General features: G+C 40.7%; 1 protein-coding gene across 1 annotated transcript; it reads right to left on the bottom strand.

Annotated features, from left to right (window-relative positions):
* Positions 1 to 331: 331 nt before the first annotated feature.
* On the bottom strand, positions 332 to 18,119 carry kctd5b (potassium channel tetramerization domain containing 5b). The gene is made up of 6 exons (XM_070851934.1): positions 17,837 to 18,119; positions 9,409 to 9,517; positions 9,168 to 9,259; positions 8,947 to 9,042; positions 6,179 to 6,304; positions 332 to 3,691 (listed from the first exon to the last, which is right to left on the bottom strand). The coding sequence occupies exons 1-6, from the start codon at positions 18,056 to 18,058 to the stop codon at positions 3,662 to 3,664; spliced, it is 675 nt and encodes a 224-aa protein (XP_070708035.1). The 5' UTR covers positions 18,059 to 18,119; the 3' UTR covers positions 332 to 3,661.
* Between the last annotated feature and the right edge of the window lie 280 nt (positions 18,120 to 18,399).

The following is an 18,399-nucleotide window of genomic DNA, read 5'->3' as shown; positions in this document are numbered from 1 at the left end:
GATTTTAAAACACACATTTTCAAACACGATTTTATTCTCTCGTGTAAAAAACAAATATTAATAAGTCTACATTTAAACAGGCATGTTACCAGGCAACTATGTCGAAGCAACATGTTTTGAGGGAATAACACAAGAGGTCGCTATTTATCAAAAAATTAGCATTTATCGTTGTCGATCGGTGACTTATCCATTTATTGTTAGTCTCTACAGGTGTGAGGACGCTTGTGTGATGTGCTTCCTGATAATTGTACAAGTCTGAATATTAATAATGTACTCTCTGGCAGAGCAACGGGGTTAAACACATTTGAGGAAAAACAAAAGTACACACACATAAATGACAACATTTTTTATTGAGTTTTCCTTATGCAAGACCATATAGATCCAGCCCCTTAACCTCATACTTAGTTTGTATATTTTTTAACATTGCATAAGATCATATAGAAGTGATCCATGTAGTGATATGAGAACCTTATTCATCGATGTAATTGCTAGATTGAGGAAAAATGACACATTCATTCCCTCTGATTACAAGTGTGATCATCTTCAATCATGCATTACAGTGGTCTGTGGCTTATGACTTGAATGCAAAACAAACTGGGCACTTATAAGTATTAGGCTACAGATTTGATAAGTTTGTCCATCACATGAAATGACTATCAATGCCAAATGCTCAACCTGACAACCTGTTTGTGAAGGGCATTCAAAAGGTCATGGAGCTGCTAAAGTGGAGCGGTTAAACACCTCAGACCAGAGTATATCAAATGAAATCACAACTGAACCAAGCAAATCAAATCACAAAAACACTTTAAAATCTCATCGCAGGAAAAAAATAAAAAAGTCTCAAAAGAAGACTCAAATAAACCTTTGCTCTGAGCAGACGCAGGTTACGTTACATCCTATGAAAAAGTGAGCATCTCTGCCATCAGAAAGGGCGGAAAGCAAGATTGTCTGCAACGCTCAAGGACAGGCCGCCAGAAATGGATGGAGCATCTCATCAGTCAGCACGTCTGTGTGGGTATCAGTTCATGTGGAGTGGTGGGGAGTGCTAGTTGCCATTGGTGCAGTCACACAAGTCAAACGATTGCTAACGTGTGTGAGGGGAGTGCAAGACAATTGGAAGGCTTCAGAATACTATCGCAAATGTAAACATAGCCTAGCTCTGGCAGGAAATCCAGTCTACTCTGATTGAACCTCTTTGCAGATGTCAAATTTTGCACTTTAAAAGCCCTTGTGTGTGTGTTTTTGTATATCATATATATGTGTGTGTGTGTGTGTGTGTGTGTATATCTATATCAAAAACATGCATCCATACTTGTTTCCCCGACAATATAAAAATTGTTTTAGTCAAGTGTATACGTGTACATGTGAGTAAATGGAGGTTTGTGTGTCGTTAATAAGTCTATATGTACAAAGTGTGCCAGCATTAAGAAAAGTTTACGCATCCCTGACACTAAGATTAATGTGTACAATACACATAAGACATTGGATTTTGGTCATTGGGAAAAAGGCAACACTAAATGATTATTTGTGAATGAAAGATCCAACCTATCAAAAACCACACATCAAACCTGAAAACAACTTCCTATAAAATAAAAAAAAAAAAGTGTTCTAAAATGCAGTATTTACATTAACAACATTACAGGCTTGTAAGCAATGTGCACAGTGATGTTTTCCACTGTAGTGCTTGTAATGCTGTGTACGAAATCTACACAATTCAAAATGCTTAGAAGAATCTATCACAATGCAGGAAAAAATACATTTGTTTTTAAATGTAACAGTCAACTTCATAGCCAGCCAAGTATAGCTTTGTTATTGGTTATCAAAACATGTTCCAGGCATGTTCTCAGTGAAAGACACCATATTCAGCATCAGCTGTTTCAATCCTAACTCAGAAATCTGTACAAACAATGCAAAACAGAAGTTAACATTGTCAAGATTCTCACTTTTAAAGATCCAGTATAAACAACTTCCGTTCAAAGTTGTGGTTTCTATACAGTGTACAAAACGTGCAGTTTTTTTTAAGAGTTAAATATTAATATTGAATTTGGATTATTTACATCAAAACAAAATCCTCCAGATATGAATAAGAAAGTCCTTCACCGCTGCCTTCAAACAGTTCCAGTTCCCAAGCCTCCCACACCACAAATACTTCCCCTCAAAAGAAAAAAAAAAAAAGATCTTAATCAAACAAGAAGTTCCCTCAAACAAACATACAAAATAAACCAGTTAAGGAAAACTCAGAAATCAGTGGGGAAAAAAAATATAAAGACGCCACTGTCTCGAGGATGTTTTTCCTGACAGGAAACAGGACATTGTTGGAGGACACTGATGTTTAAGAAATAATATCACTGTAAAACAGAGTTCACATTTGAAAACACCTTTGACTATTTTGGCAGTTAACATTAGACTTATGAACATGAGGAAGTCTCAAACTAAATTAGAAGTTAAGAAAAAATTGTGATATTTGAACTTGCGCTTTACAACATTTAGAGAGAAACTTTTACATCTCTGCATTACTAAATGTCCACGTTTGCAGAAGCAGCAGAAATGTTCCTTTGAAACACACCATTTTAAATGAATGTTTGTGGTTCAAAGTTTCATCCTTATAAAAAACAGGTAAGTGGAATACCTGAAAATATTATAATTACTTAATCCCACAGCACACAGAGGCCATATCTGTGGGTGACTGTGTTACTAAGATAAAGATTATCGAGTACAAGGTGCCACGAGCAGCTACATGAGCAACACATTTACGCCTCAAGCCAAGAAAGCGAACAATAAAGAAGTGTTTTGCATTGCGATTTTGCCACATTAGGCAAATATTTCTGCTGTACCTCTAAAGTTAGCTAACTTAGTTTATGTGAAAATGAGATTTTCATATTTCTGATCATCGCAGGTTATTTCCTCATCACCAGTAAAAGCCCTGTGAGTGATTAATTACGTAATGCCCCTTTACCTACAGTAACAAATCACTGACATTTTTGTTCATAGTTTTCATCTTGGGCTGAGAGTGTGATTGTTCCTTTTCTTGACAGTGAGTAGTTACTGAAAATATTCTTCTAATCAAAGTAAAATGTGGCAAATGCATGTGTTGCACAGCTGGGATCCTCATGATCACAAACCTCAGTATAACTGTTTGGGGGGGAAAAAATACTTTTTTGATTTTTTTCTGGGGTGAATTTCACATTTAATAGCCTAAATCTTTAACATGTGCTAAACAAATGCACAATTCCCTTCTTAACATCTCTAAACAATGATTTCGAGTTTGATTCTTTTGAGTTATAAAGACCGTACTGATCCCTTACCAGACCCTTGAGTTGGAGGATATAAGAATTAACTCAATAGATGACCCTGAGTGAATCATTGGCCTTATATGATGACGGCCATATTTTATAGCATAAAACATATGTAGATTGCAATTCCTTACTTTCAATTAGAAAAAAAACAAACTTGCCGCTAATTCAAAAAGGTCCAGTTTAAATGTACAGGCACAAATTGTCAGTAAACAGACTTATTTACATCAAGAAATAAAAACAAAAAATGGAGGGAAAACACAGAATAAATGCACACCCCCCATTAAATCTCCATTGTGCCAAACGGTCTTCCACAAAGATGATATGTTTGCATCATAACACCTGGAGCTCATAATACTGAGTCCTCTTCACATCCGGGAACCCCTTTCCTGAAGAATCTGCAGAGACCAAAAACAATGATATAATGAACAAAGACGCTCATCATTAAAAACAAAAAGTCATTTAGTACCAATCTCTGTACAGTCCTCCATAGTTCAGGAGTTAGAAACTCACACTCGCATTTACTCTACATGCTGGCTGAATTGGACACACTGAATAGGGTGCAGAGGAAAATTGAAATGCTTGCTCAAGTGAGGAGAATAAAGCATTGTGCTAGAAACTATGCAACAGTTGTGGGTGAGCTCAGAAAGCAGGAAAGCTTGTCAGGTGGGATCGACCTGGTTAGTGGGAAGACGTGCTGCTGCAAGAGACCACAGCACCCCGAGTGACTATGAACTGCCTGAGAGGGCAAAACTCAAACATAGGGCTCTGTCAAAGCAAAATGTAACATTCCATCACATAGTTTTCCTTTAGTACAGATGTCAATGCTTGTGGGGTTTTTTCCCCCTTATTTAATCATGTCCATCGCTTTCTCATCACACTTCTGGTGCACCTGTTCTCCCTTTTGGGGTTTTGCTGTGCCACACCTACAGATGTAATCTCTGGAGTCTAAACCACAGCGATGTGGAATCTGTACGGGCCAACCTTAATCTCACTTGACTGTCAGAGAGAATGTATGAGCCAAACTGTCACATCTACTGCAGTAATAATGAATCAAATGATTCTTCTCACTGAAAAATTAACAGATTATGACAAAGATTTAATATATTCAGTAGTTTAAAGAGTTGTGTATTTTCAGTGTATTGTCCTGCTATCTGGGAGAATAATAAAGATGCTCATTATGACCTCCTACTAATTCAAAACGTATTAGTTGTTTAATCAATTAGTCAAGCGACCGGAATATAAGCAGCAACTGTTTTGACAAAATCATCATTTCAGTCCATTTTAAATCTCTGGATACAATCTCATCAAAACACATCAGTGCTGTCCAAGCAACACTACAACTACTACTAGTAGTGACAAAGGGAGCATAGTAACCCTCCCTTCCCTTTAAAAGTCATTGAATGAGGGACAATGAGTCAAAGTGCAGCCACTGATGACTCAGCATGCCCTCCATTAACGAAGGCTGCGAGCATGACAATAATTACAGGGCTCTTATTTACACTACTGAAACAAACTGAGCTCTTCCCATCTGGTTCCAAAGAGAGCTTCACCTGCAAAGAAGCGTTTGACTGGTCTCAGCAGGAACTATCTGGCTTTTGATCTAGCTTTGGCTTGTAGGAGGCCAAAGCTGATTTTCAACCTGGATTCAGGAACTTAATAGTGGTTTAAGTAAATTGCCAGCGTTTGATGCCTTTGAAAACAAATGTGAATTCAGTTTTCAGTAGTGTAAATTGCATCGAGGGGGCATGTAGAAGGAAGAGAGGAACAAAGTAGGGAGGCGTGGTGGAGGGACTACGAGCACTTGAGCGCTCACCAGTGAGTCATAAGTGCTCAACTCTAATCAGAGTCATTCATTTCATAATCCGTCTCTTCGTCCTCGCTCTGAGCAACGTGCAGCATGCAGACAGCACAGAAGAAGACAAGAAAGACATGCCGTAAAATAATGGAAATGAATGGAGGTGTAAAACGTTGGAAAGGAGAACAAGGAGAAAAATTAAAACTAACGGATTATGTTCAGAGGGGATTCACATTAATACGTTTAGTTTCACTATGCAAGACTCACAGGGTACAAAACAGGTACAAATGTTGTCCAGGGGCACTGAATTCACCTCACAGCTTATTCCCAGTTCCAAATAAATAACATCTGCTTTCTACAAACATGATTTTATATTTCAAATTTTTTTAAGTACTGAAATTAGTCAAGGACCCAGTTTGGATATGGTGCCCCTGGAAAAAATAAATGAAAATCAGTCTCTACTCTCTCTCTGTCTATTTGCTTTAAAGATGCACTAGTAGCGTTTAATCTTTCTATCAAAATAAACAGCAGCACAAGTTGAACAGTGTGCTTCTCCATGTGTAGTTGCCTTTAAGGAGTGGGGCCCCACAGGGACAAGCTGATGGGAGTTTGAATTCCTCAGGGCGTGCCTCTTGCTTTGCTCCCAAAGCCCTTGAGAAAATGACAGACCTTGCCAATGGAACCGCTAATCTGCAGACCTGTGCTCCCTTGATGCTCCTAGCATGGATTATACTGTTTAGAGTTTTCTTTTTTTATTATTTCAGATCATATCTAACATAAGTCTAAACTCTGGGGTGATTCTGTTAGAGGATTGTCAAAATTATATGTCTGCTTTGCTTTAATTTATGCATTTTATCTTCTTTTTCTCTGATCACATGTGGTTCTACAGGCAGGCTGTTTTTTAGCTGAAGGCCTGAATATTCACAATGTTCTCCTTCATAGAGCGTTCTCATCAATAAACCAGAGGTGCTTTCAGTCCCCTGGTGGCATGTTCATAAATGCAACGCATTTAAAACATCCAGCACAGGCCATCATTCACAGATGTTTGCTATGGATGGCTTTTCAACCGGCCTCTCCACACACTCACCTTAGCCTTCTCACTGGGCTCGCTGTTTGTCCCGTATGATTGATTGTGCAGCTCCTTGGAGACTACACACAGGAACTCGGCTTGGTCTTCGTTTCCGTAGTTGTAAGAGGAGCCTATGCTGACCAGCTAGAGAGACACGAGAGCAGAGCACAGAGGAAGAATTAACCTTAGGCTGATGAAGCAGAGGTAAAAAACTGGGTTACTTAAGGTGGGAAAACAGAGGTAGGGAGGCACCAAAGTAAAAGAAAAGAGGTTGACAACCAATCAAGGGGCACAGAGAGTCTGCAGATTCCTGCAACTTCAATTTAAGGCTTCTAAATATATTATTAATTGCATTTTGAACCAAACGGGACAAGTTTCACTAATTAGACATAGCTCAGACCAATCTGAGTATGGTCTACATAACTCTCACTTCATTTTTAGGATTATCATCTTGCATTATTTGCCTCTATTAGTTAAACAGCATTGGAGAACTCCATTTAATATAGGACAGGGTGGGGATGATGCATTAAAAAAAAAGAAAAAGAAACCACAGTCCAGAGTCAAATTTTGACCAAGGATATCATGGTGGCACAATTACATGGTACACTGAGACCACTGGGCCAACAGGGTGCCCTGCTTAAAAAAAACCTAACTAATACACCACGAGAAGATAGAGGTTACTGGCTAACTAATTTCAAGACTCAAAGGCTACATTGACATGTGTCAGTTTTAAGCCATAACACTTATAAAATGCAATGCAACAGTATTTTCAGGACGTGCAGATATGCCAACATTGAAAACCAAAACATTCATAATGATCAAAGTGAAAAAAGAAAATTGAGCTATCAAAGTAATTACACGGCAAAAAAAAATTTAAATTGTGGATCAAACAAAGTAGTGATTATGAGAGAAGAAAGCACAAAGACACCACAGACAAATAAAGATAACCAGCAGATAGGTACTGAATACAAGTGCAGGGACTCGACAACAAGAAGCAAACATGCGGGTTGAAAATCGATGGGGAAAGGTGAATTTGACGTGATAGGATCAGGCTGGTTTTAAGTAAATAGTTGGAATCAAATCGATGCGACCAAGTGTTGAAAGCTACAGCATCTTCTACAAAGAAAACAACCCAAATGAAAACATCAGTGACGCTACTGCTTGTAACAACGAGTGACTTTTGTTCCTTCAAGCTCCGACTGCATCAGTCTGGTAAATAATTGGTATGAGAAAATCCCACACGTGGCATCTTTATAAACATATTGTATAAAAATAATTATGGCAATTTCTAATGTTCCTGTTCCCAGTCATATCAGTTTGAATAAAAGACAAAGAGGACACAAGAGGACAAATAAAAGGGACGACATCCGTGAGAGCTTTTCAAACAAACTGCATGCACACCTTGAAAGAGAAGGAAAAAAAAACAGAGCAAATCTGTTCTTGAATGAGTGCTTTTACTGCTGAATGTTTAGTGTGTGTGTACTGCAGGCGGTATATGTATACCGTCTGTACCCAGGTGTGCATGTTCAGACATGCATCACCTCATTAGCCACTGCTGCCGGAGACTTGTTGTTGTTAAGAGATCTCACTTACGTTCAGCATCAATGCAGCAACAAAACCAAAAAAGGACTAAATAATTTCAACTAGCTACTGTGGATTCCACCTGTCGCACAGCTAAAGACTAAACACGCATGAAATCCTAAGACGCGGCATAAAATACACTTCAACTAATTGTCTACGTTCAAGGAGTCTTAAAGACGGCAGTAGGTCATTAAAGCTCATCTCCCCAAAAGACTCTCCTGGGCTGACGACTGAGCTTTAGACTTTGCATAAGGAGTGTTTCTAGGAGTTTCCCATCTGACCTGTGTAAGGAGATTAGAGAGATTTCAGCTCTAATGAGAGATCCAGTGATCCCCTGTCTCTCTCGAGATTCATTCACACTTAATACACACTCCCAACACCCAAACGCATGGTTTCCCTTTGGAAAAAAAAATTTGCCTTTGGCAGTTCAAGCTGAACACAAACTCTCATGAGCACTGGGACCATTCTATCTTAATGTTTAAATCTATTCCATTACACGGTAGATTACCTGCTGGGAAGACAAAACAGCTTTTTATTTTGTTGAAAGTTTCCCCTCTAAACAACCAGCACTATATTACAGCACAGCCCTTAAAACAGCTAAGTGGCTACATCAAAGCAAAACACATAAATCTGTTGACAAGCTTACAAACTGTGAATGCAGTATGAATAGCAGAATAGAATAATAAAATAAAAATCACAGACAAGAAAAAAAAAAAAAGGTGTCATGTTCTCTAAGCCTCACTGGTGAGCAAGCAGTACAAATGAAACACTGAAAAGAATCAACTCAAAGAATGACCAACAGCTATGTGTCTACTTGAGACAAACAATGGCCAACGGGGTGTGTATGGACAACATGGGGACCATGCAGTGACCAGCCCGTGGACAGAAAGTTGTGGGACACACCTCTCCGCTGTTGTTTGGCAAAGCAGACTCCTCTCCCTTCACCTCCCTTGACACAATCAGCAGAAACTCTGACTGGTGGGCCCGCCCGTAACCTATACTGACAAGCTGCAACAACCAATCAGAGCACAGAAGGGATGCCCGGATCATGTATGCGGACATAGAGAAAGATGTGATTTGCTGTTTGGCTTTTTAGTCTTTTCCAACATTGAGGATTGGAGTTTCTGGGTCAATGTGAGCATAGCGGGGTGGGTGAAGCACATGAAGGGACGATTGCTGCTGTGACCCTACAGGAAGAGATTTACCTGTTCAAACTTCCAGCCATCAGACATGGTGGACACCATCTGCGTCAGCTCCTCCTCCTGGCACTGCAGCACCCGGTACACATGCTTCATTGGAACCTGAGAGGAAGGACGAGCACAGGAGAGAAACGGGATGGAAAGGGAGAAATAAAAGAGTTCCCAAAATTAACAGAGCAGGAATGTCACATTTGTTGAAAAATGTATCTAAATCTAACCTCACATACCTGTGATGTTTTACAGTCGCGTTCCCTGATCTTGTCCTTAATGAGCTTTATTAATGATGTGATGTTGTAGAATTCGGCTTCTTCTAGCACGCCTAAAACGGTGAAAAAGACACAATAAAACAAGCAGTTCAGATGGATTACCATTCAGTCATTGGCATCGATATTGTTAAGATATCAAAGCATTTCAAACAAACAACAGACCGTCTTTTCATTTGGAAAACATTTCTTAAAGAGATGTTACCTTCTTCTGCCAGGTCCCTGTTGAGCACCAGTTTGCCATGCCTCAAGTAGTTAAGCACTGGCCCAAAGTAAGTGGGGTCTCTATCTATGAGATAGGCACCAGTTTCATCCTGGAAGAAATGAAGGAGGAGGATGAGGAGAACTAATAGAACGACACAGCATTCACTGTTTGCTGCTTCATTGTTCACTGGAGTTTTCAGTTTGAAGGAACAGTCCAACATTTAGGAAACATGCTTGTTTCTGGTCAAACCCACACTTGGAGATTACAGATATCAAATTTAATTATGTGCAGCCAGCACAGGGAATGCTTTGTACACACAGAGATGACAGCGATTTCAAATCTTCTCATCTGACTCCGACATTATGGAAAACACTCTTCTTATGTTATCCAGGCAGTGTTCCTTTAGAAAGGATTCAATCAATGAGCAGGCGTATACCGTAATCGAAACATTATCTGTGGGGGAAGAAAAAAAACATACACAACACTGTGCATCAGCGAATAAAACTCAAGGGATGAGAATTTCGAGGTCAGCTCCTGTGCTGATAATCTCTACAGGGGTTGAGAGGACATGCACGCACAGAGCGACACACGTGTAACAGCTTTGGGATATCACTTCACTATTCCCACAGGCCTTGGGTTTGATCCCGATTCCTTCACAACCGCTGGGTATTCCCCTATTTCTGTAAGTACTGTGATTAGACCATCTCTGTCTCATGGGGGAAGAGGAGGCTAAAACAATTAGAGCAGAACAGAAAAAGATTTGGAACAGAAGGCTGAATCCACTAAGGGGAGCGGGAGAAAGCACCTTGGCTTACAACCGACAATTAGCCTCGTCTGGTCCACTGCATAGCTGGCCTAACACATGATATGAAAGTCAGTTTGACAGCTGTTTGACTATTGCAGCCGACACCGGTTTACTACTAAAAGTTGTTTAATACCATCTGACATTTAGTGCGTCAGACGTGCATGACATTTAGTAAAAACACTCAGTGCGGAGGAAAGGCCTTCAGCAAATTTCGTGCTAATCCTCAAATGCTACAGGATGTTTGACTTTGCATCATATGAGCACATGGCTTCGGGAGCAATCGTAGCAAATTAGCAGCATTGCAGGTTGGTGCAACTTCTTCATTATGTACCCAAGAACACAGTAATATTGTCAGAAACTCCAGGCTATGGCCAAACTCAGACATACAGCCAAGTCTAGACTGGAGAACACTTAGTAGTTACCTCATCTTCACAAGTCCAGAGACGGATTCGACTCAAAACCCATTTATCTTTCCAATAATGAGAAAAGGTCCCAGTGCATTTTCTTTTGTAATGAATCTCTGAACCCTCTTGGCTGGCTGACCTCCTTTCCAAGGCAAAAATATCCCACTGGAGCACAATGGAGCTCTATTCTAGTCTCCTTGCCCTGTGTCAGTTCCTTACATTTCCATAGTCACTGAAGTTTAAGCACAAGCGCACAGGTGGGCCAGCGTGGAGGGAACAGACGAGGCCAAAGCTGCACAACTCATAACATTCAAACCACATTGAATACAGTGGTTGGTTTTAACATAGAGAGGAAAAGCTCCTGCTCTCCACTTCTATTTATTCTTCTCTGCAAAGCAAAAACTGCTAAACACTAATTGTTTACATTTCTTACAACTACAGGACACCTCTATCTACTGCTGATCATTTTCCACAGCAGGAAAATGGGTGGGATCTAAAAACTTAATGGCTTCATTACAGCAATTACTTATATTTCTGCTTACAATTGTATTTATCAAGTCAAAAGTTTGACATTTGCTTTTAGCGTAATATTTGGCTAATAAAAATGGTAAAACTTAAATTCAAGTCACCTAATGGTTAAGACTCTCTCCTGACAATCCCCTCCTGGCTCTACTATTTTGCCTATCAAATAGCAACGGCAACAGGTTGTTTATTGAGGTTTTCTTTATCTGGATCTAGTAAACTCAGGCTGGGCCTGCCTTTTAATCATGTACCTTTAAAATATATTGTGTTTATGTATAACATGTGTTTAAGGTATAAGAAAAAACAACAGGTTAAGGTGTCAGTCGGTCAGTCAGTCAGTCACTGGGGAACCTGGCAGTGATATACACTACTCACAAAAAGTTAGGGATATTTGGCTTTCAGGTGAAATTTCAGGATGAACCTAAAATGCATTCTAACCTTTCCAGGTGAACTTAATGTGACCTTCTCTAAACTTTTGAATGCACATGTCCAACTGTTCAGTGTCTCAGTACTTTTTGCACAAGTTGCTGTTCTCTAACAAGAAGCTTAACAGCAACATTCCCAACAGGTTTGATCCATGAATCCACCAATACATTTCCTGCTTCAGTTAGAATTGGTATTTAAACAGTCCTCCTCATCATGCTGTTCACATTCTGACATCATGAGACCAAGACGACACCTAACAGTTGATCAGCAGCACCTCAACACTGGAGGCTTCAAACAGGAAGTCCTCAGACGGAGGTGTTCACTGAGCTTAGAGGGTCACAGAGTGTCATCAGCAGGTTGTAACAGTGATACAGAGACTGGAAGAGTCACAGAAAGGAGAGGAGTGGACGTCCTTTGGCCACATCCCAATTTATTGAGACACCGAAAAAATTTTTGTTGTGGTATACCTACCACTGTTGTTAGATTTTCTTCAAATAAATTGTTTAAGATGAAGAAATTACCATTGCATGCTTCTACTTAAATGCCCTACTTTCATGATATAATATCACTGTAGCATTAATGTTTTACATTTTCCATATATTTCACCTGAAAGTCGAATATCCCTAACTTTTTGTGAGTAGTGTATGTAAATTAGCATACTAAGTAGTCAAATTTTTGTATCACTTTCTTTAATACTGCATGGTTATGGATCAACATTTATACTCGCCATTTGTGAACTTCAATCATCTTAGGTTTGGTGCATCTATGACCTGTCTTTAGCTCAGACGGTCCATAAAAACGAGCACAACACATAAAAGCAGTCACATCTGCACAGTTTCACCAAGTGTTGAAGTGTTGCAACCTTGTTAACAGGAGCGGGGTACATAATGCTTGACTCTAAGTGTACTCTGTAAGCAAATTCAAAGGCTGTAAAATGTTACCATGCAGTGTTATTGAACATTACTGTGTTATATATTCTGGTGTCAGATTTGCCAATTTAGCTGCATTATTCATTATTGTCAACATATTATAGATACATATTACACTTTAAAACGTACAGGATTTGTTTACAACCTTGTGTTAGGTGAAAGGCTTAATTAGCAGCAATGTTTGCATTTATTCTTAGTTTTCATTGTGCCAGAAGTGATGCTGGTCATGCTGCTCATCATGTACATTTGTTGTCGAGTAAACAAAATGAATTAAGGCCTAATTGCATGTAGCCACTTTGGTTTCAGGGTTGCAGGTACTGGACATGCTGCCTCAACGTCAAGCTGGGTACTAAAAAAACAGAGCCATCGTTAACGTTATTAGCAACAGCCATGCTCGTCCTCCTGAGACAAGCCAAAATGTCTGCTTTGAAAAAGGCCAATTGCCCTATACAAATAAACTATTGTATGCTGCTTTGAAAACTCCTACTGATCAAACACTCAAGGCTGCCTTCTGTGTACTCTACACTTCTGTAAACTTTCTGCTTCCTGATGAGCCTGTTGCTGGTGCTGTGGGTGCAGATGCATCTGTGGAGGACTTGGGGTGACTACAGTGACCCAGTTCAGAGACAGACTATTATGGGGGCTCTGATATGGGGTCATGCACACAAAGGGGACATTGTTTTTAATTAAAAACAAAAGGCTGCGTCTCTGGGGGCCTTGGCTGGGGAGTATTGGGCAACAAACAGAGGGGTGGGGACAGTGAGTGAATAGGACGATGGCAGCTGATACTGCTACTGCAGACAGGCAGGAAAAGAGGAGGAAAACTGAGGAAATTAATTGAATTAGAGAGCTTGAAGCACAGCCAGAGAAAGTTCACCATCTCTGTGTAACGCTAACATTGTGATGACTATTTTATAATCCATCGATATTAGGAACCGGTCTATCTTGACGGTGAAAAGTGACAAACTATCCTGACAACATCGCGGCCTGGTTTGAGAACGGCACCAACAGGGCCGACCTGGCCCTGCAGACGGTGGTGGTCAGCTGAGCGCACCATCAGGTGCAAACTCTCAGCCCCACAAGACATTCAAATGACGTGTCGCAGGACATGGGCTGAGAGGACCATAGTAGACCTCAACCACCCCTGTAGCAGCCTTGTCTCTCTGCTGCGGTCAGGAAGGCGTTACTGCTGCCTGAAGGCCAGACCTGAGAGGATGAGGAGGAGTTTCTTCCCTCAGGCCATTCTGGTCCTGAACCAGTGACTGAACAGAGGGCTTGTGCACACACTTTCCAATCTATAAATTCAATTCATGCACTTTTCATACTGATGTCATCATCACCTCTGGTAATACTGTTTCATTTCTCTGAAACTCTTTACTGGCTCCATTTGTTTCATTTATCTGTAACCGATACTCGACATTGAGAAAAAAATAAATAAAAAAATCATACTGCCCATAATGCGTTAATGTTTAATTTCTTTTATTTCTTATTTTATCCTTTCTCATTGCATTTTATAGGTTGTACTTTTTCTACTCTATAGTTAGATCCATTCTGCTTTATTTACCTATGTGGTCTGGAGCTGGGCACGTAAGTATGTCACTACACGTTGTGCTGCGTATGACTGTGTATATTACAATAAGAGTTTGGTTTGATCAGAAATAGGTCGGCTATTAAAGTATATAAGTCTTGCGTACATACATTGACAGGTCAAAGCAGACCAAACCAAGACTGGATTCAAACTGACGACGATTTAAAATCAAGGTAAACAAAATGTAATTAGAAGGGTGGGGTTCACAGCAGAGGGAATTGTAGAGTATTAACCTTATCGTTCGTCTCCAACACACAATACATATCCTCCCACAGGAAATACTGTGGTGACCCACCCTTCAAGCACATGATGTCCAATACGGCTTTCGGCAGACATTTTAACAGTGAAAGTAAATTTAACAAGTTGCTGCATGTTTGTCTGCGAGCACAACAATGGGTGTCCACCAAAACTTTGCATGAGTCCATTCACCAATTCAAACCCGACAGGTGAGGGGATATTCACAGCTAAATTTCAGAGGATGTAACATAATACACCAGACGGTTGCCCGTAATTATCAAAGACAAATAACAGCAACATCATGAGATAAAAACAATTAACACTATCACATGAAGCCATTCCAACATGCTCAAGCCAAGACTAAAAATAATGAAAGCATTATCAGACGCTGCTGGGCCTTCACTGCTGCAGAGCATGAATACAAGCCCACTGCAGAAACAGTACTTAAAGATGTTGCAGTAGATCTTCTGAGTCACATGACTGTAGCTACTTAGCCAAGTGGAAGTCTGATCCTCGTAGAGTGGGAGCCAGGAGTCCCTCCGGAGTACAAGCAGTAATGGCATAGTAAAATAGGCCCTCATCTTTTAAATAATACACACATCACATCAAGGCAATATCTCATATTTCAAGATATCCAACACTGTCATTTGAAAGCGAGTTTGACTTCCACCAAGGCCGGGAGGAACTTCTCGCCTTTTTACCATTTTCAACTCTGCAAGGCAACACCATCAGTGCATTTTGCAGAGCAATTTATGATGGAGGAGTGCTTCAGGCATTAAATGAACAGCTCCTTTTAAGTCCCCTAAAAGCTTTGCTGTCACGATGAGAGGCAGTTAAGTAGCTCCACGGCTAAGCTGGCAAGCTGGGAAAACACTGCGACCTGGACTTTTCTCTGGGCAGACTGATAAATGTGTTTTGCGATAGAAAAAGACGCAGGAAGGGAAAAGATAGGCTTCACTGATGACTGATTTGGATGCAGAATAAAATTCCAACAACCAACATTTCAATTTACTGCAGCTTGAAGCTATGATCAATTTAGACAGCTGGCTTTTGTGAATAAAGTTGCTTTAGACTGATAAATCCGATATGACCAGCCTTGACTAATACCTGATTTGCCAATAGCACTCTGCAGTGTCCCTTTGAGCACTCACTGTGAGAAGACAGAGCTGGAGGAGACCAAGATATCACCGTTAAATATTTACGTTGCCTCCCACAGTGTGCTCAGGCATGACACACAACCTGAATCCAGCATTAAAAGTGGCCATATTTCTCTCACACATGCCGCAGAGAGAACTTCTTCGGGCAGCAAATGGATATGAATATGAAAAGAATAATACATTGAAGGAACAAGAATCCTTTGTGATGGGGTGCTTGAAAAATTTATGCAGCTTTCAAAGCTAGAAAGCTGGATCTCTACTTGAGTGGTCCTGAGCTGAGCATTTAGAGAACAGTCTGCTAAAAGGATAGACGCCCATTGATGTGCATCTCTCCTCTCATTGATTGGACATTTGACCATTTTGAGAGCAGTACCTGCTTGAAATTGCGGGATGAATTTAATTTAATTAATTTAAGCCTGATAAATCTAGAAACAACAATTCACTCTCAGTCACTCTTATGTGACAGCAATGAGTGACATGTCAATTCTGGGATTAAGAAGTTTAAAAAAAGAATACTTCAGCTGGTAAGGCTGTGCACGTCACAGCACTTCCTCCACTTTCTCCCAGATCCACCCCGATGTGCAAAACAGGCTCCAGTCAACAACATGAATAATGCAGTTCTCCTCAAGAGTCCTGCTGAAGCACGTCAGCCTGCATGACTGAGAACTAACCACTCATTTCCTTGGCTGGGAAACACAATACTGCATTCACCCAAAAACAGAGCTCTTCGCTGATCTGTTACTCTGCTGGGCTTCTCTCTCACGTGCAGGGTTGTGTGATGAAATAAAAATATGGCTCTGTTGCAAATGAGATGAAATCATGACGACCTATATAGTTTGAGAAAGAGTGGAAAGTGCAATAATATCTAGTAATACCCTGTCCTTCACTGGGTGCTTCCTTAAACCAGTCTCCGTACATTAGAGAGGTAGGGTAATGGCTTCAGAGTCTGATACACACTTAAGACAAGGGATTGAGATGGACTGATCCGTTGCTCATGGAAGGATAAACTGACAAAAAAGCAAGCTGATTATTTGGAGATTAAGATATTTGCATGAAAATACGAGATGAGCCACGATCTCAGCTTAGTATAAAGGGGGGCAAGGGTGAAGATTAAAATGTGTAAGTAGATGACAACAACGCATAATGGGGCAGTAAAATGAACGATGAAAAACAGAGCACATTACACTGTGTACACAGACACTAATACATTGTGTTTGACAGTGCTGGGGGCCTTAAAGCACACACGCTGCTGTTAAAACCGGCAGATGGTCAAACAGAGAGGAGCCTGCTTCTGGAGCATTGAGGCCATTCAGGGAGATGAGTGACTTCATCCCCCAGCTCTGAGTTGTCAGCAGCACCTCACCCCACTTGGCAATGACTTATGTACTCATTAGGGGAGCCTCACCACCAGCACAGAGGCTGATTACTGCAGAGCAAACAGAGCCAAGTAACAGACCAGCCTCAAGAGAGGGAGGGGGAAACACGAATTGATCGAGCAAAAAAGTCTTATATGTATAGATCATTTGCCAAGATAATTATAGCACTCTCGGTTGCAGACATTAAAATCACATGATGGGGTCAGTAAGGAGCTACGGACGGGTAGTGAAAGAACAGTATACCAACATGATATGCATTTGCTTGTGTTACAGCACAACAAAAGTTTAAGCTACATGCTACAATTTTCTGCACTTTTTTGACTGTTAAAGCTGATATATAGTCACTTTCAAAATTTGGTTACACTATGTAACACTAAGCATTATATGTGACAGTGTTTTTTTTGTCAATACTGTCCAGGTAAGGAGGAAAAATTAGGTCGCTGTCACTATTTGACATTTGACACCTCGATGAGTGCAACGCAATGCAACGGCCTCAGATGGGGAAAGTTTCCAACTACTGTGGCGACCTCATACTTTAACTGGAAAACCTAAAGACAGAGTTAAAACCCAGCGCTTTATTTATTTAATTTTAAAAACCAACACTTTAAACAAAAAATTTAGGCGATCGCGAGACCTGGAACCTTAGCTTACCTTACCTTACCTCACAGACAACGAGCCAGCTACACACACAAGCTAGCAGCGAGATCGTATGTCATGTGGTGACTGTCGGAATCTAGCTAGCTTAGTGGGCTAATGCTAGTTAGCCACAAAAAATCGAGTTAGCGCTAAATATGAATAAACACTGACTTTCACAAAGCGAAGGGCCAGATTAAGCGAGCTGGTAATCGCAGTCACGAGCAATCCTAGCTGCTCAATAATGTGGTAATTAAATATAAGTAATTTTACTGGAAAATAAAATGGAGTTAAGCAACTGCGCTCCTAACTACACTGCTAACTAACTAGCTCGACTAGCTTAGCATTTACCTTGTCGGAGTCGAGCTCGGGGTCAGCTTGGCTCAGTCTGTACAGAAATGACTTGGGATCTCGACACAGCGTCTGCCTCGTTGTTAAAAAATACGTTCCCCCAACGTTTAGCCGAATCCATTTCGATGCCCCGACACCGGTTGAAGCGTTTCTCTCCGCCGGAGAATGGGGCAAACATCTCCGGTGAACGGAGCTGCTCGTCTCGGAGCTGTTCTCTGCCATCCCTCTCTCCTCGTCTCCTCCGCCCTCGCCTCTGCTCGGCTCTGTTTGTGCGGCTGACAGGAAATATCTCAGCTGCACCAACTAACTTGGGAGTCCACGATTCATGCAAAGCAGGCTGCCAGCGCCTCAGCCACTCCTACTAACCCACTCCACCAGCACTGACAGACACTTGCATAAATTATTCCACTGAGAAGAGGTCCTCCCCTGTTTGATCTACTGACGTCTGAACATGGAGCAGTGATCTCCTGATACCGAGAGCCTGGAAATGTCTTAAAAGTAGCACCTTCTTTGCTAGGGTGAGAAACCAGCACCCTATTCATCGTTTGCATGATTATTACGTA

The sequence above is a fragment of the Pempheris klunzingeri genome, chromosome 20 (genome assembly GCF_042242105.1).
Source record: "Pempheris klunzingeri isolate RE-2024b chromosome 20, fPemKlu1.hap1, whole genome shotgun sequence".
Lineage (NCBI taxonomy): Eukaryota > Metazoa > Chordata > Actinopteri > Acropomatiformes > Pempheridae > Pempheris > Pempheris klunzingeri.
The sequence above is the reverse complement of the archived record's forward strand: the minus strand, read 5'-3'. Positions and strand labels throughout refer to the sequence as shown.